Source organism: Canis lupus, chromosome 28 (assembly GCF_011100685.1).
Source record: "Canis lupus familiaris isolate Mischka breed German Shepherd chromosome 28, alternate assembly UU_Cfam_GSD_1.0, whole genome shotgun sequence".
Classification (NCBI taxonomy): Eukaryota; Metazoa; Chordata; class Mammalia; order Carnivora; family Canidae; genus Canis; species Canis lupus.
In genome coordinates, this window is record NC_049249.1 from 6,900,889 (window position 1) to 6,919,853 (window position 18,965).

General features: G+C 39.0%; 2 protein-coding genes across 11 annotated transcripts in view; one reads left to right on the top strand and one right to left on the bottom strand.

Annotated features, from left to right (window-relative positions):
- Positions 1 to 1,304, bottom strand: part of CPEB3 (cytoplasmic polyadenylation element binding protein 3) — a 199,719-nt gene extending 198,415 nt beyond the window's left edge. For 4 of the 10 annotated variants that reach the window (XR_005380421.1, XM_038578187.1, XM_038578188.1 and 1 more), the window contains exons 1-2: positions 1,095 to 1,304; positions 432 to 517 (exon numbers count right to left, since the gene is read on the bottom strand). Coding sequence is in view for 6 of the 10 variants with exons in the window: in XM_038578187.1 (XP_038434115.1) it covers positions 432 to 517; positions 1,095 to 1,183 (175 nt within the window). In the remaining 4 variants the exon portion in view is untranslated. The remainder of the gene's footprint in view (positions 1 to 431; positions 518 to 1,094) is intronic. The other 6 variants (XM_038578189.1, XM_038578190.1, XM_038578191.1 and 3 more) reach the window with 6 other exon arrangements.
- A 99-nt stretch (positions 1,305 to 1,403) lies between these two features.
- The window catches only part of MARCHF5 (membrane associated ring-CH-type finger 5), a 51,555-nt gene continuing 33,993 nt past the window's right edge, over positions 1,404 to 18,965 (top strand). The window contains exons 1-2 of the mRNA XM_038578197.1: positions 1,404 to 1,756; positions 18,698 to 18,900. Coding sequence (XP_038434125.1) covers positions 1,722 to 1,756; positions 18,698 to 18,900 — 238 coding nt within the window. The 5' untranslated portion in view covers positions 1,404 to 1,721. The remainder of the gene's footprint in view (positions 1,757 to 18,697; positions 18,901 to 18,965) is intronic.

Consider the following 18,965-nt stretch of genomic DNA (forward strand, 5'->3'; position numbering starts at 1 on the left):
AGTAGGAGGAGTAATAAATAGGAATTTAAACTATCAGATAAAAAAATAAATAGACTATCAGATACCCTGAGTAAACTAAATTCTTATTTCCCTCCAGGGGGCCTGTTTTACATTTCATGAGAAAAAGGTGAATCTTTAATTATAATTAGTCATGTAAATTCCCAAAGCCTTTCATAACAGCATCTTTCAGAAATTGGAGGCCAAATAAACTTCTGATCACATGTTTTCTTTCTTTCTTTCTTTTTTTTTTTTCTGGCAACGTACACTCTAGTTCAAATATATTCAGGAAGCAAACTTTAAACAGAATTAAAAGCTGATTGTAAAATTCCACCTTAAAAAAAGCATAAAGACACATTTTAATTTTAAAGAAAAATCAAACATCTTGCAGCAAAAATGAGGCATAATCGAGGGAAAACTACCAGACGTCCTACCAATCACAGCACTGGAGAACGCCACAGGTCGTCCAAAAGACGCATTCGTTTTAGCCAACAGCTCTTTCCTCCCGCCAAAGCTGTGCCTAGAGCGTCAAAGAATAACCCAACTAATGATTGATGATTTTTTTCCCCCTTTGATTCCCCTCCGCCCCCCTCCTCCACACACATCCACCTGCTTGGAGGTGTCAAAGCGACTGGAAATGGTTAACAGTGACCAGCAGCAAAGAGAGAAACAAACACCCCTGACAACCCACAGCTGAGTAAGCAAGAGCTGTTTATTCACGAACATGTTCCATTTGGAGACTTGTCGGCGAGCCCTTAAAAGACCAGGCACATTTTAGAAGGCTCCTAGAGAGGGAGAGAATAATCTTTTCTCCCCCGCCACTCCCCCAAAACACACAGAGAAGCTCCGGTGGGAACCATCTGGTCAAGGCAGCCCCCTGGTCCCCTCAGGAATAACCTCCCGCACCGGTGCACCCGAGCCCTTGCACGGGTTGTGTAACTCCCCCAAACGAGCTCAGACGCGGCAGAGACTGGCCCCTGCGCGGAGGGCTTCTGAAGGCTCTACTGCCACCCTCATCCCCGCCACGGCCCGCCCCGACGCCGCGACTGGGGCCGGGGACCCTGACGAGAAATGGCCCTTCAGCCCCCTCCGCTCACCTGGCTCGGTCCCACCTGAGGGCAAGAGCTGAGAAAAGAAACAGGCAGGAAGGGCTGACCTTGTTGCTACTGACAGTGGAGCGGCACATCCTGCTGCTTCCTGGAAAGCGGCCCGAAGGACATTTTTCCCCCTGGAGGAAGGAAACGGGAGGGCGCCGGCCGGGCGGCGGCGGGCGCGGCGGCGGTGGTCGGGGCGGGCTGTGCAGCCTCTAGCGGGGACGGTCCGAGGACTACATCTCCCAGGCTGCTCTGGGCCGCCTTGCGTCGTGACCCCGGCGCGCACGGAGGCGGTGACTCTTACCTCACAGAGGTAGCTCCTCCGCCGGCAGCAACTCGGCGCCCGCGGTCCATGGACCGGAACCCCGGGCCGACGGGCAGGAACCCGGGCCGCGATCGCCGCCTCCCCGCCCCAGGCTCCTCCTCCTCGCTCTCCACCGCCTCCTCCGGACGCCCGCTGGACGCGCACCGCCGCCTCCGGGCTCGCGGAGCCACCCCAGGAGGCTGGGCGGCGGGTTCGCGGCTGCCGCCGGGCTGAGGCCTACTCCGCCGCCTCTCAGTGCTATTGTCCCTGGGCCTGGCCCTGACCAGGTCCACTGCGGAGGGCCGAGTGCGCCGGCTCCGCGGAAGATGCCGGACCAAGCCCTACAGCAGATGCTGGACAGGTACGGGCAGCCGTGGGGGAGAACGCGAGCCGCGGACCCTCGCTCTGGGTCGTCCTGCCGGTGTTCGGCCTCGAGGCTCTCCGTAAGCGGAGCCTGGGGTGCCGGGAGGAGTTCCACGGCCGGGGGGCCGTGAGGGGCAGAAAGTTTAGAGTCCGTGCTGGGGAAGGACAGAGCAGGTGGCTCGGGTGCGTAGACTTAAAGAGAAGCTTGGGGAGTGGCGTCTGGTTTTGCTGGAACGCCCTTTGGAAGTGAGAGGGGTTTGGGTTAATCCACGGAATTAGTTTCTTTTTCTGTTTCTTGCAGCCCTCCCCTCCCCCCCAAACTATGTTGTAACGTGTTTGTTAGCGATGTCACTGGCAAGAACAACTAGACTATCTTTCAAGGGAGTGATCTCCTACAATTTTAAGACTCTTTCCAAAAACCAAGGGCGAGCATTCTTTTGGGAGGCCTGAGAGTCTGATTTCATTTCTCCTTTCCCCCATCCCCACCCCAAAGCTGTAAGGTCTAGAGTACCCGCAAGGGAGCTTTAATGGTCAGACTAGAGTAGAGGTCATGGAAAACAGCCACATGGGCCCAACACTGAACAGTTAGCATATTTTATGATTCGTTGAGTTCACCGAGAAAGTTTTATATTATACTGGGGTCAGTGGCCCATTTCTGGGGGGCTCCAGTCTGTGAAACTCTTTTTTGTGAGGTCGATTGCACCGCCCTCTGCTGTTCAGAGTCTAGTGCATGGTTCCTACCCTGAGTTTTTGGAAGACTAAATCTACATTTTTCCCTGCCCAGGTCTTAAATTCCTGGCATAGCTAGTGCTACAGGCTAATGCATAATGTTTATGGTTGCTTACATTGTCAACAGACCACTTGGACCCTATGAAGCAGGTGGTACAGTTCTTTGTACTGAGTAAAGAAGATTCAACTGTAAGACATTAAATGAAAGGCCTCCCTTAACTGACATTATACCCAGTTAATCGCTGTTTGGATCAGCCACACCCAGAACACAAATCACCCAATGTACATCTCTTCCCAGAGTGACAGACATTTCCTTTGAAGCCCAGAATTTTGAGACATCAAAGTTGATAAAAAATCATGTTACTGTATTCAGTTGGGATGATCGAGTTCTTATGCCAGCCCTCTTTTGAAGTCAGCATTTAGGTCAGGTTGTATTGACCACCCCGTTTTTAATGTAAGTAATTTATAAACTCCTAGAAGGCAGAAACTTCCTCATTTATCTTAAATCCTAGAACAGAGCCTGGTACTCGGTGTACATCAGTAAGTGTTTGATGAACAAATGCATGAATTTTTTTTCTCATTTTCCCCAGTCATCTAGGGATCTGACAAGTTACCAGGTTTTCCCTTCATTATAATTTAACATACTGGCAAATTACATAGGACTACTTAATGCCCAGAGGAAACCTTGTCATCCACTGCCAGTTCCAATCAAATGACAACCTATTCTGGTGCAGGATATGTTGTAATTCGATTTGTTCTTCCCCTTTGAGTGTCTGCCACTTTCACTCTAACACAGGTGACTTTTAGAAGAGTTTTTGGCTTTCATATATTCTTTGGAGATTTCCATAAAAGTAAAAGCCAGGGAGTACTTGTGAGGCATTTACAACTTCTTAACAGAAACTTGGAAATTCTGACCGCATTTACTGAAGCCTATGACTCTAATATTGGCTTACCCTTATCTTTTGTACCTTTTTGACATAACCTCAAGGTAGATTCATAAGATGACATTCAAAGACTATTATCCCAGTCAGTAGTTTGCAACCTGGCTTCACATCAGAATCATCTGGAGAGCATTTTAAAATATGGATTTGGGAGGGGAGGGGGAGATGGGCAGCGCCTGGGTAACTTAGTAAGTGGCTGACTCTTGATTTTGGCTCAGGTCATGATCTCAGGCTTGTGATGGATCACCTCCCACCACCCCGGGGTTCCCTAACTCAGCTGGGAGTCTGCTTGGGATACTCTCCCTCTCTCCTTGTGCCTCCCCTCCCCCAGGTGCCCTCCTGGCACCAGCTCTCATAAGCGCTCATGCTCTCTCTCTCTCTCTCAAATAAATAAATTAATTAATTAATTTAAAAAATATGGATGGATGCCTGGCTCTGCCCAAGACATGTCAGATCACAGATTTCTAGAAGGATGAGGCCTGAGCATCTGTATTTTCAAAAGCTTTCTAGATGTTTCTAATGTGGTTGAAAAATACTGCCCTAAACCCTAAGGGATTATTTCATGATAAGAGTATGAATTCGTGAGAAAAGTTTGGGCCTTAGAGACTGTAATTGTGAAATTTTCATTTTGCTGCTAGTAAGTGGCAAAATGTGATTTTGGACTTAAATTCTGAGGCGGTCCATCATTATTTATAAAATGAGAATGTCCTGCCTCACAGGACTGTATCCTATGAGAACACATGTAAGCACTTATATAAAACGATAAAATGTTATTCATTATTTAGGCATAAGGAAGATGCTTAAGATTCTCCTATGTGTGGCAATTCCTCCCATCTCTTTTGTATTTACTATCATCTTAATCTGGGCTGGCCCTGCATACAAATTGAATACAAAGATATTTGATTGATTCATTTGAGGAATATTGACAAACGTAACAGATTAAAATGTGTCAACCGATTAGGGTTCATAATTCTTGCCGTGAATTTGGCTTCTCCCTGGCTTGGTTTTCAGGTGGCAGTTTTTGAGGGACAGAATTTAGCTCAGAAACCTGGCCATATGTTTAATTCTCCAATGTAGGTTTTATCTTGAGAAGATTAAGGAATATGTTTAACACAAAATGTTCTGTTGCTTCTAAGTTAAAAGTTAGGTATATGATGGTGAATTATTAAGTATTTGTATTTATTGAACTTATATAGTAAATATTGAGTGCCTGCATATACCCAGTACCATTCTAGGCCCTTGATTTATGTAGTGAACACAACCAAAAATGCTCATACGGAGTTTAAATTATAGTGAGGTTTGTGTTTCATTAACTGTCAAATAAAATGAAAATTGTGTTTATTTTATTTATTTTTTTTTTAATTTTTATTTATTTATGATAGTCACAGAGAGAGAGAGAGAGGCAGAGACACAGGCAGAGGGAGAAGCAGGCTCCATGCATCGGGAGCCCAACGTGGGATTCGATCCCGGGTTTCCAGGATCGCGCCCTGGGCCAAAGGCAGGCGCCAAACTGCTGCGCCACCCAGGGATCCCAAAATTGTGTTTAATAGTAACATGGATTGTGCATTCAGTTTATACTACTTAGTCTTTCAGGGTTCTTAAATTAAATACAACTTATTAATAACTGAAGTCGAATTGCCCTGTCCTTTGTGAATAAATTTTGTTTAGCGATTGTTAGTTTATCTTGATAAATTTTATTCCAGTATTTGTAGGTGAAAAAAAAAAGATATATATTTAGATTGCCTTTCATTTTGGTAACAGTAAGCAACTGTCCTGTATAAATTTATTATTCAAATTTTTAAAATTTTTGTGGGTAAACAATTTTTGAGAATAGTGGGAAAAGGGTAGTTTTCTAGTATCATTTGTGACACTGCTCTGAAATTATAAGCACTTATAAACTCAGATGCTTAGTATCATTACTCTATCACCATCTATTTTATTGATTTCTCTTGTGTTTCTCAAAATTGGGATTAAATGTATTGAGAGTACAAAGAATATTGTAATAAACTGCAGGAATGGACCTAACATTTGAAGCCTGGGCCTGCTGAGTGTTGCTTCTGGAAACCTGACTTACGTCTACTCCCATCTCACAGTAAACACTCAGGATTTTGTTGAGGTTGTCTTGCATCACTTACTTTTACCTGGTGAGTAGGCAAGGCACTTAGCCAGTGTCCCAAAACAGTCATATGGAAGGGAAAGTGAAGAGAATAATCTCTTTCCTGCCCCTCTCCTGCAGTGACAAAGTGAATTAGAATCCTCTCTGTGAAAGTGTTATCAATCACAGGTGTACATCCCTTTGGGAGGTGTACATCCCTTTGGAGGATGTATTCTGATAGGAACATACCATATTATCTTTGGATTTATATAATCATCTCTTAGTTTCCATTAAAGCAATTTCTCATTTTCTCAGTTGGCATCTTTTCCTCATTCACATCACTATCCTATTTTGACAATTACAGACCAATACCTAGAATTAAAAACCATAGCAATTAGTTATAGTTGCATCTATCTGTATGTTAAAAGTGAAAACATAACAGAAATCCCCCTTGACCACTTTTAGTTGCATATCTTCTCTCCATCCCCATTCTACTATCGTAAATGAGTTTATATTCTTCCAGTCTCCTTTGTTTAATGCTTTTATATATACCATATATAAGTCATGGTTTTGTTTTTGTTTCTAAAATTTAAATATATCAATCTACAATTTGTTGCTTTAAATACTACTTTGAGGAACACCTGGGTGGCTCAGCAGAGTTGCATATGGCTCCCCGCAGAGAGCCGCCTTCTCCCTTTGCTTGTGTCTCTTATGAATAAATAAATAAAAATCTTTAAAAATAAATACATACATAGATACATTCTGAGTTCTGTGATGCTCAGCAATTAAAGAGAATATATATAATATTCATTGGATTGACATTGTTCTTTTTTTACTTAATCTATTCCCATTTATGATATTTAGGTCATTTTCTCTTTCTTAGCTCTCCTTATAATTTGACTTTCATTCCTCTTTCTCTTGTCCTTAGCTCTACTTAAAGTATACTAAAGGTCACCAATAATTTCTTTCTTTTTTTTTTTTTTAAAGATTTTATTTTAAAAAAAAAAAAAAAAAAAAAAAAAGATTTTATTTTAGAGTGAGAGCGGGGGATGGGGGGAGTTGGGGGTAAAAGGGAGAGTTAGAGAAAGAATGTCAAGCAAGCTCCACCCTGAGCAGGGAGCCTGATGCAGGACTCCATCTCACAATCTGAGTGGGATCATGACCTGAGTTGAAATCAGGAGTTGAAAGCTCAACTGAGCCACCCAAGTGCCCTGTAAAAGTCACCAGTAAATTTCTTAATTAATAAACTTAGTGCCTTTTTTGCTTGGTCCTCATATCCTTGACGTATATGTAATGAAGATGAAACTGATAACCACCACCCCATAACTTCCTGAAATTATATTCTATTGTTCCATACGATTTCTCTATCTTTTGCTTTTTCCTCCTTCATGCATTACCTTACCTTTACTCCCTTCAATTACATAAGTACGGTACCCACTTACTATTTCACTTTCACCTATTTGAATGACTCCCAGATGTGTGTCTTTATTTCTGACCACTTACCCATACTTTAGTGTCTCTTTCCTAGCTGGCCTATAGACATTTCTACATGTATATACATGGTATTACTAGCGTCTTAACATATCTAAAACTAAACACCTGATATTTCCCTGGCTTTTACTTTTCTTCCTAATTTTTGGATCTTGATTAATCCATCTGTCTAGTCCACCAACCATGAAACCTAAATCTTTCTTTTGTTTTTTGTTTTGTTTTGTTTTTGTTTGTTTGTTTCCCTCCAAATTCACTCATCAAATAGAGATTCTTTCTTCTCTGGTTCTACTTTTTCTTCTTCCAGTTTGACTTATAGAATGGTACCAGAATTGACCAAGGCATAATTATAATAACCTCATGTCTGTGCCTCAAATGCTGCAGTCTGTAAATCACCTGTAGGATAAAATGTAAATTTTCAAGACCATAGTGAAATGGCTTAGGTCTATTAATGTAATTCAGTCTCAATCTACCTTAATTGTACTCTTCTGTATTCCACTACATTGCCTGTGGGTATATCCTGTGCTTTCTTTTTAAAGATTTTATTTATGTATGTATGTTTGTATTTATACACACATATATATTATTTTTGTATATTTTATATATTTATTTATATATATACACATGCATGCATGCACTGGGAGAGGAGAGGGAGAAGGAGAGAGAATCCTCAAACAGATTCCCCACTGAGCACAGAGCACCCTGTGGAGCTTGATCCCAGTACCCTGAGATCATGAGCTGAGCTGAAACCAAGAATCAGACACTTAACCACCCTGGGCACCCTAATATTCTATGCCTATTTTTAAGCATATCCCATTTCCTTATTTTTGTTTTAGATGACTTCCTCTCTTTTAACACCTGGCTCTTAATCATCTTAAGAATTCAGCTCAAATATCACCTTGAAGTATTACATAGCTCCTTTAGACAGAGTGAGTTTCCCTTCCTGTGTTTCCATAGAACCTTTATGGGTTTATCACAGTAAATCCCGTGTCTCAGAGCCTTCCACACATCTGTTACCACCACCATCATGCACATTCAACTGGAAGTTCACTGAGAACAGAAACTATTCCCTATTGCTTTTACCCACAGAGCCTTGAAATACACTGTTGAATCTGTGTCTCTTTTCATTTTTTATGACATATCAAGTGCTTAGAATAACCTTGCAAAAGCACCACTTAAAGAATTATCTCCTTTGCTCAAAACCTTCTGTATTTTATTAATTCTCTTTACGAATGAGTACATACATGTTATTGCCCAGCCCAAACTGATTTGCTTACTGTCCTCTGAACACAAAATTGTTTTTAGCATCTTGCCTTTCAAAGTTCTCCCCATTCTTTAAGACCCAGTTTAGGTTCTGCCTCATTTATAAAGCTTTTCTGGACACTTTAGCCAGAAATATTTCCTCCCTCTTCTCCAGACTTATGTAGCAATTCTTTACATACCTTAGATACATACACAGCTCCTAACTCTTTACATGCCAAAGTTTTTAAGTTGATAATATTTATATGGCACAGAGAAATAGACTGGAAGGAATTTAGATCTCTGGTAAAACCTCCTTATGGCTGCTTAAAAGTACCCGAGCAAAAATGAAACAATTTCTTAAACTGGCTATAATTTCCTATGAAATAAATGGAAAATTTTCTCAGAATTCACTGTATATATATATGGCAGTGTGGTGCAGTGAAAAAAGCCAGTGTTTTGGAGTTAAGGCCTAGGTTGCATCTGTGCCTCTCTATGAGGCTTTGGGCAAATAACTTTTTTGGGCTTTTGTTTCCTTATTTATTTAAGACGGAAATAATTGCAGAATTTATGAAGATATATATATGTGCTTTATTGCTTTCATTGTGGTGTATTTCCCTTCAGTTTTACACTTTGGTAATGTGTCGTAATTGTGGTTGTATCTTTGTGATGAATCCAGATACTTTAACTTACATTCCACTTGGGTGAACAGACATATAAAAGGATTTTTAGTCTTCTTGATAGTATAGTTCCTGTTCCAGAGTACATGGGGTGTGACACTTTTAATCCTGAGACAAAGCAAGCAGTGTAGTTCTTTCCATTGTTAAATGAGGCCTTTCTTGCATTAACCAGAGTATAGCTCTCTAAAGCATGTTCTGAATTAAGGAGTGCTTGTTCTCTTTACTTAAAACAGTCCTGCAAACACATTGTTGAGGCACCTTATATAACACAACAGCAGCAGTTTAAAGCCTGAAACAGCGTTCTCTCTCCTATCTCCTGGATTTCTTCTATTCTGCTGCACCAGTTTTAATCAAAGTGATCTCTAAGGCAGGAGCCCATGATTTCCCACATCCTTCTAATAATCCAAGATAAACACCTACAATTTGGGTCTGGAAAGATAGACTTTACTGCCAGTTGTTTAAATTAGATAGTCATACCTATCTTGCTTAGTAAATTTATGTGCTATTGAGAAGCTATTTTATTGATAATTAAAGTTTCTTCCCCCCACCCCCCCCCACCCCCCGCCAACTTTTAAAAAATAATCATATAAACAGTGGATGAGTCACAAATGAGCCCTGAAATGAGGATATCTTTGTCTTCCATCCTTTCCCAACTGGTTTTATTTTATTTTATTTTATTTTTTTTTTTAATTTTTATTATTTATTTATTTATGATAGTCACACAGAGAGAGAGAGGCAGAGACACAGGCAGAGGGAGAAGCAGGCTCCATGCACCGGGAGCCCGACGTGGGATTCGATCCCGGGTCTCCAGGATCGCGCCCTGGGCCAAAGGCAGGCACCAAACCACTGCGCCACCCAGGGATCCCCCCAACTGGTTTTAAATATCTGTATGGTATCTATATAATAGCTTTATCTTAAAACCTGCTCCAGGGCAGCCTGAGTGGCTCAGGGGTTTAGTGCTGCCTTCAGCCCAGGGCGTGATCCTGGATACCCAGGATCGAGTCCCACGTCGGGCTCCCTGCATGGAGCCTGCTTCTCCCTCTGCCTCTCTCTCTCATTCTCTCTGTGTCTCTCATGAATAAATAAATTTTTTTAAAAATTAAAAAAAAAAAACCTGCTCCAACCATGCTGGTCTTCTCATTGTCCATGACCATATGCTCATTTCTGTCTCTAAGCTTGTTTATGCTATTCTTTTTTTTTTTTTTTAAGATTTATTTATTTATTCATGAGACACAGGGAGAGAGGCAGAGGCATAGAAGAAGCAGGCTCCCTGCAGGGAGCCCGAAGTGGGATTCAATCCCAGATCCCAGGATCATGCCCTGAGCCAAAGGCAGATGCTCAGCCACTGAGCCAACCAGGCATCCCTTGTTTATGCTATTCTTACTTGGAATACCCTTTTCATTCCCCAGTTCAGCGTGAATCCTCATTTGTAGTTCCCTCCTTTTCATGAAACCATCTCAGCCCTTTCATCCTGTTTTTCTGTCATCATATTTCTGTCTTATGGTCTCTAACATCTTTTCTTGACACTTAGTGTATTCCTTCTGGCATGAAATAGTGAATGTTCTTAGTAGGTACTCAAGTTGATTTAAGAGATCTTGAATCTTTGTTTTAAGGCAAACTAGCCATGTATTCTTTAAACAGTTTATATAAAGTTTACTCTTAAGGATCTATAACTGGAAAAAAGGTACAATTTTAAAATGTGGAATAAAATCTTTTATAAAGAGTGGCATGTTATACATACAGATTTAGTGATACTACCATTGCCATTAAGGTAGTATACATTTATGTTAAGGAATGAATAATATTCTTTAAATTCATCTAGTTCTTTTCTCTTCATACTTTAATAATAGTGATATGTTCTTTAACCCCTGAGCCAATTGTGATAATTCCCCGATTTCCTTTTTCTTTTTAAAGTGATGTATCGGAACTTGGCAGGGGGGAAGGTGTGGAAGTAAACAGTGTGAATATCAGCAAGCAGGAGGCATTTAGAAAAGACAGTGGAAGAAAATGAATTGATAGGATTTGAATGAGTATCTTAAGCAATGGTAGTGGCCTGTTGAAAAATTTGGAGGAATGATTAGGAATCCAGGACTTTTTCCAGTGAATACAAGGGTGCCAAGCAGAATTGCTCTATGTGTTAATTTAGGTAACAAAGTGCTTCCATAAAATCTAGGCATAGATGTAAAGTTGACACCATCCTTCTCATCTTTATCAGCGCCATTATTGCTAGTGTTCATTTGGTGGTTATATATATGGCAGACAATTGCGGGGGAGGGGAGCAGAAAGGAACAGAGAGGAACTTAAGCATGCTCCATACCCAGCAAGGAGCCCTGACAAGGGGCTGAATCTCACAACCCTCAGATCATGACCTGAGCTGAAATTCAGAGTCAGAAGCTTAACCGACTGAGCCACCCAGGCACCTCTGCCAGGCAGTTCTTAGGCAGTTTCATCATCACTTGTTAAATCCTTAACAATAAGGGATCTTAACATTAAACCTTTTTTGTGCAGAGAACTCCTTTGGCTGACTGGTTAAGCCTGTGGGTTCCTGCTCAGAATGTTTTGAAAGAATGAAAACATATAGAATCAGAAATGAAACCAATTATGTTGAACTATAGCAAATCAGCATATTAAAAATCTGACATAGTAATATGAGCTTTCGCAGCTTAAAATACAAGCTCTGTTGGTTGGTCTGAGAGCTAAATTCAAATTAACCATGAGCTAAATGTTATTTTGGGATATGCATATCTAGCTGTAAAGTAATATGAAAATTTCTGGTCACTATACTAGTATTACTATGGTTTGCTTACCTTCATCATTGGAAGAAAATTAAATTTTATATAGAGGTTAGCAAAAATATATGAGTTCTTTCCCCATCCAAATTTACCAGAACCCTGTAAGTTTTCATGAACCACAGATTAAGAACCTGTGCTTTATAATACAAGAAATTGTGTCATTACACCTGTAGTAAATGGTGAGCAGGGATTTGAACTCTGGCAATCTGGCTCCAAAGCCCAGATTCTTTACTCATTTAGAACATCCTGAAATTGCATAGTCTTCTCCCCAAATTCAGCTGGCTCTTTTCCTTAGGAGAAAAAAAAAATTTAAACATTTTACTTACTGTTTAAATTAAAAACCAAATAATCTTAAAATGCTTACATTGAGTGTAAAATGAAATTTTAATAGTGAGTTGAAGAGACGTGCAAAGGAAATCAAGAAGTAAAAAGGAAAGAATAGCTAGAGCAGAGATTCTTAAACTTTAGGTATGTTATAATACAATGTCAGCAGTTCCTCAAAAAAATTAAAAATAGAATTGCTATATATAATCCAGCAGTGCCACTTCTGGGTGTATATACCTCAAAGAATTGAAAGCAGGGTATCAAAAAAATATTTGTATACCCATGTTCGTAGCAGCATTATTCACATTAGCTAAATATATACATACACTAGAATATTATTCAGCCTTAAAAAGGAAGGGTATTCTGCAGTATGCTACAACATGGATAACCCTTGAGGACATTATGTGAGGTGAAATAAGCCAGTCACAAGACAAATACTGGATGATTCCATTTATATGAAGTACTTAGAATAGTCAAATTCATAAAGACACTATAATGGTGGTTGTCAGGGCTGAAGGGAAGAGAGAATGGGGAGTTGTTTAATAGGTATAAAGTTTGAGTTTTACAAGTTGAAAAGGAGCTACAAGGTGGGTGTTGTGATGGTTATACAACGTGCATTTTTTTAAAGATTTTATTTATTTATTTATTTGACAGAGAGAGGGAGAGAGAGCACAAGTAGTGAGAACGGCAAAGGGAGAGGAAGAAGCAGACTCCCTGCTGAGCAGGGAGCCTGATGTGGGGCTGGATCCCAGTACCCTGGGATTATGATCTGAACTGAAGGCAGATGCTTAACCTACTGAGCCACCCAGGTGCCTCACCATTATGTATTTAATACCACTTAACTTATACTTAAAAATGGTTAAGATGGTAAATTTTATATGTATTTTACCACGACAACAAAAGAAAAATAATTTAAAAAAAAATTTTAATAAAATTTTTAAATGTAGTGTCAGGTCCTACTCCCAGAATTTCTGATTCTATATGGTCTTGGGTAGAGCCTGAGAATTTGCATTTCTAGTAAGTTCTCAAATGATGTTTGTGCATCACATTGAACAGATTGGAGGATTGAAAGGGAGCAGAGAAACTTGGAGTTTCTCTTTAAGAAATTATAACCTCTTCTTCGGTGTGGACTTTGAAAGGTTTTTGGCTTTGTCTTTTCGGAAAATAGCCAGTTATTGTCACTTTTTATAACCTTCAGAATGCTTCCCAAAAATTATAACTTTAAAATTCTATTAACTTGAATTAGATTTTTTTAAAAGATTTTATTTATTTATTCATGAGAGACACAGAGAGAGAGGCAGAGACATAGGCAGAAGGAGAAGCCTCCCAGGACCCCCGGATCGTGACCTGAGCCAAAGGCCAGATGTTCAACCACTGAGCCACCCAGGTGCCCCTAAAGTAGGATTGTCATATTTATCCTGAAATGCAAATATTATGGCATTATCAGTAAAAATTTTTAATTTAAAAATGTTGGGTTTTATCTTTGTTGTCTGTTTTTATTTAAAACCTGATCCAATAGCAAAGTCAAGAACATATTTTTCCCAGTGTAAGAAATAGAAAAGCTTGCAAGACTCAGAGTACTTAGAGTGAGAATTAGGTTTAAGATTTTTTTGTTCAAGTTCTGGTCAGTAGGAAACAAAGCTGTTGACAAAAATACTGTGTGTACTTATAAAAGCTGTTGGAGTTTATATCATAATTGTTCTGGGGTTGTCTCATATCTGGGGTTGTCTCGTAGAGGTTTTCACATTCTATCAAGATTGTTTGTGTTGCACATGGTTGGAATTCTGCCCCAAACTGATTAAGCTGAAAAAAACAACTATAGGTTTATGTAAGTGAAAGTACAAAAGTATATTTAGCTTGAAGCACAGCTTGATCCATGTCTCAAAGCCATCAGTTTCCATCTTTCAGCTTCCTCTGGGTTCTTTAGGCCCCACATGGTGGTTCTCCTGGCAGTAATATAGCCTTATACCTTCATTTAGCTTCACACTTTTCTGCCTTCAAGCTCAGCAGAAAAGAGAAAGCCTATGTACCAGCTTTCCCAGCAAAAATTCTGAGATCCAATCTGATAAAACCAGCTTCATGGGCCAAGTCTTCAATCACTATAATTTGGGAGTGGGATACGCCCTTAAATCAATCTAAGGATTACTTTTCTTGCAGCTGGGGATGGGAGAAGACTAAACTGCCTAAACCACATACAGGACTGAGGTTAAAGAGAGGGTGGTTTTCCATAGAAAACATGGAATACTGTTTATTCCTAAAGAAGAGAAATCGTGCTATCCGTTAAACTATAAGTTTGTACTCTGTCCTCCTTTCTGAGATATTCAGAAATTGTAAAGCCATCACCTCTTTTCTCCCTAAAAGGAGGAAGGTGAAGAATTAGGGAATAAATAGCGGAAATAGACTGCACCAAGAAGGGAGGTAGGGTTTGGGGAAGGAGAGAGGGAAAGCATAATGATAAGACCTTCTCAGCTGATATTTCCTGGCCAGTCTATCAGAAATTTTAAGAAGAGAAAAGAAAGGATTTGTAAACATATGTATTTTGTTCCCTCCCCTCTTGTTTTCCAGCCCTGAAGACTAGTAACTGTCTTATAAGCTGTTTGCCTAAAAACATTCATGTGACCGTTTTTATAGCTTTAAGTTCATCTCCCATGTGCCTGGCCCCTATATCACAGATTATATTTCTTTACATATTAGGTAACTATATCTAATAAGGTTGTAAGTCAATTAATAAATTCTTTAGAACTTAACACTTTCTGTACTGTCACATATTAAAAAAGCAGTTATTTCTAACCTAAGCAAATCCAATAAAAATATCTCCTTCATAACAGTTTGCTTTCACCAATCTCTTTGCTTTTTTTTTACCTGCCATTTTTCTTTTTCTTTTTTTTTTTTTAATTTTATTTATAGTGCCTATGAGCCAGTGAGGGGTAGGGCAGAGAGGAGGGAGAGGGACAAGCAGACTCAGTGCTGAGCACTAAGCCCTACATGGGGCTCAGTCTCACAACCCTGAGATCCTTACCTGAGCCCAAACCAAGAATCCGATGCTTAACCAACTGAGCCACCTAGGTGCCCCTCAGCTGCCATTTTTCTGTACTAGCAGTTCTCAAACTTTACCTCAGGATCACCCTCACAGAATTCAAGGCCCTCCTCCTCCAGAGTTTTCGATTCACTAGCTCTGGGATGGAACTAGAGAATTTGCAGGTTACCAAGTGATGCTGAAGTTGCTGGTCCAGAAAACTTTGAGAATCTCTGTAATCACTTGTCCCTGCCTCTGCTAATTTCTACTATCACTTCTCCCTAAAGCTTTCTCTGATCTCCAAATTGATCCCTCAGTTTCTTAAAATGGATATACCTATGGTAATTTCACTGGAACCTTTAATCTGTCTACTGAATGTGGCCCTAACTAAATTAAAGGATTTTCCCAAACAGATACAGTCATCCATTTATTTTGTTTGTGCAACAACATGGACCCAGTGAATACTCCGTAAATGTTGCTGGCAACATCTGTACTATTGTTAAAAAATTCCTTTACATATTTATCTGTATCTAAACCATAATTTTTAAATGAAGTAATTTGGTGTTACCAGAAGTTTAGTATTTGATCTCAAATGACCATCATCAGATTAACTGTAACAATTGGAATAAAGAGAAAATGGATATGGTAAGTTGGTGGATTTGAGAGTTTTGGTATCAATAAGGTTTCTTTTAATATGTCCTCTGTAAGGTAATTTCAGTTAATCTGTAATGAGCATTAGCTCATTTGTAACCATGAAGCAAACAATGAAAGCAAGGTTATTTGTATTAGCGCTTCCTATTGGGCTTAATTCCTAGTATGTTTCCATATAAATCATATGGAAAATAAATCCTCGTTCAACTACCTGATCTACCATAGTTTTGAAATTAGAAAAAAATGCTATAAATGTCAGTTGAGTACCTTCTGAAAAGTAAAACTATGAAAGTGTTTAGGGGTATACTGATGCTTCCACTTTGAAATGAATAAAAAAAAACATATTGATGAATGAATAGTAAAGCACATATAAAGCAAAATGAATTATAGAATCTAGATATTGAGAATATGGGTAGTCACTGAACAGTTTTCCGGTTTTTTTTTTTTTTTTTTTTTTTTTTTGAAAGTTTAAAATTTTTGGTAATAAAATTTTGGGAAAAATAACCTTAACAACTAAGCAGAATTTATGGGGACTATAGCTACACAAGTATTTGCATTAGATTGAAATATGAAATTGCCATTTATATAGGTCAAAAACAGACAAATGTAGACAATTTCATTTGGTTTAAACTAATATTAAAGTTGTTCTGATATATTTTTACATTTTATTTTTTTCCTCATGACTGAAATTGGCTTTATTCAGTTCACCTTAACACTAATTATGCCTGTCTAGATGTACTTAGCTACATATGCTCATTGTTGAAATGAAATACTTAGAAGAACCTAGAAAGTTTCTAGGTGTTCTGCCTATGTGTTGTTACCAAAACTATATATCTCATTTCTCAGAGGTATACAAATTTACCAAATTACCTCAGTTGTGGGGTACATTAATACTAATACCTCAGTTAATCAAGTCCGTTTGCTCTCTACTTGTCAATTGAAGTTTTGTGCAAAACTTCATAGATTATATAGTTACACTTCAGTCAAACCATGGGTAGTGATGATTACACAGTAATATGAACACACTTCATGCTACTGAATTATACTCTTAAAAAATGGTTAAAGTAGTAAGTTTTATGTATATTTTCCCACAATAAAATTTAAAAGATGGAAAGGAAGAGGCACTTTTGGATAACCATGAGGTAGTATGAAGGCCCAGAAAGCTTGGTTGAGGTGGGTCAGAGTGCTAAAGAAACACTACCTATCTCCCATTTTTACCTGGGCCATATAAAACCTGATTGAATTTGAAAGCTGAGTAAAATCACAATTTTGGATGTTGTTGCCATGAATTCAGTTAAGTTTTTTTTTCCCCTATTCTAATTGGAAAGCTTTAATTGGAGCACACAATTAAAATGTATGTTCTTCTACAAAGACTGGAGATCTCACACATGTATGGTACCTGATTATATAGTCTTTCCCATTGAGCCTAGTTAAGCTAGTTGTTCTGACAGAAGCCACCTATCTAATTAAAGGAAAAGTGAACAGTAGGTAACAAGCTTTAATTAGCAGTTTCCAGTTGTATAAACTTTAATGGGGGAGGAGTGAATGGTCTCATTGAGTTAAGTTATATTTGCCCTACTGTCAAAACTTGTGTCAATTGGGGAAAAACATAATTGCAACCTAATTCCGCAAGAGCAAATTAGACTTCATGAGGTACTTTTTTTTTTTTTTTAAATAGTAAAGCAAAATTGAGGGGCACCTGAGTGCCTCAGTGGTTGAGCATCTGCCTTTGGCTCAGGTCGTGATCTAGGGTCTGGGGGTTGAGTCCATCAAGTTCCCTGCAGAGAGCCTGCTTCTCCCTCTGCCTTTGTCTCTACCTCTCTATGTGTCTCATGAATAAATAAAATCTTTTACAAAAAAAAAAAAAAAAAAGTAAAGCAAAGTTTATTGAGTGATAGTACAAAGCTCCTGGACCTTTCCCATGCCCATGAGGTACTTTTTTTTTTTTTTTTTTTTTTTTTTAGGGTGCCTGGGTGGCCCAGTTGGTTAAGTGTCTGACTCTTGATTTTAGCTCAGGTCATGATCTCAGGTTGTGGGATTGAGCCCCATGTCAGGCTGCATGCTCAGAGGGGAGTCTGCTGGAGACTCTCTCTCTCTCTCTCTCTCTCAAGTATTTATTTGAGTAGGGTGTGGAGCGGAGGGAGAGGGAAAGAATCTCAAGCAGACTTCCCACTGAGTCAAAATCAAGAGTGAAATTTAACTGACTTGAGCCATCTAAGTACCTCCATGAAGTACTCTCAAAAGCAAAATAGGAAGCGTTTTAAAATTAACCATCTCAATAGAATTTTTAATATAAACATCTCAGAGTTGAGACTTCTAGATTTCAAATATAATAAGTATAATTCCACACGCACAAAAATGGAAACCCATTCATATCTATAATGGTAACATGCAGGCTCAAATTTACTATATTACTATCCTAAAACAATTTATGCTAATGTCCTCATCTCTTCCCTTTGTGCTTTTTTAAAACTTAATAATCTTTCTCTCTTCTCATGATCATACTTTACCAGAAAAAGAAATGTTTTTTTCTTAGTTGAAAATTGAATGATACCATAGTGAAATTACTTGTGTAATACTTCAGTTTTCCAAATTGAAGAGGTTAGTGCTATTGAAGTGGGCAAAATACTGAATTTCACATATTCCTGTGCTTACCACTCCTCAAAGAATTATTAGGTCTTTCAAAAGCAGCTTGAGGGTTGTCGTTTTGTGCTCTGATTCATAAAAGAAGGTGAAGAATTATTAGAAAGGGGGAAAAATTACATAAAAGCAAAATTCAGAAAACACAATATTCTGCAGAAGAATACAAGAAAAAGAAGAAACTCCTCTATTGGAAACGTATTGATTGTTTTTTTCCTTGGGTATTTAAATATAAAGTAGAAGTTCTGTAATAGAAAACAGGTTTATCTCATTAAGTGAGAGCTATAGTGGAAAGGAGGCTGGGGTCTTAAAGATAACATCATTATTTCTATTCTCATTTACAGAAGTTGCTGGGTATGTTTTGCCACTGATGAAGATGATAGAACAGCTGAATGGGTGAGACCATGCAGGTGCAGAGGATCTACAAAATGGGTTCACCAGGCTTGTCTGCAGCGCTGGGTAGATGAAAAACAAAGAGGAAACAGTACAGCCAGAGTGGCATGTCCTCAATGCAATGCTGAATACTTAATAGTTTTTCCAAAGTTGGGTAAGCAGATCCTTCAAAACAACAGAGATATATGTGATGTTATTTTACATAATTCAGTCATCTCA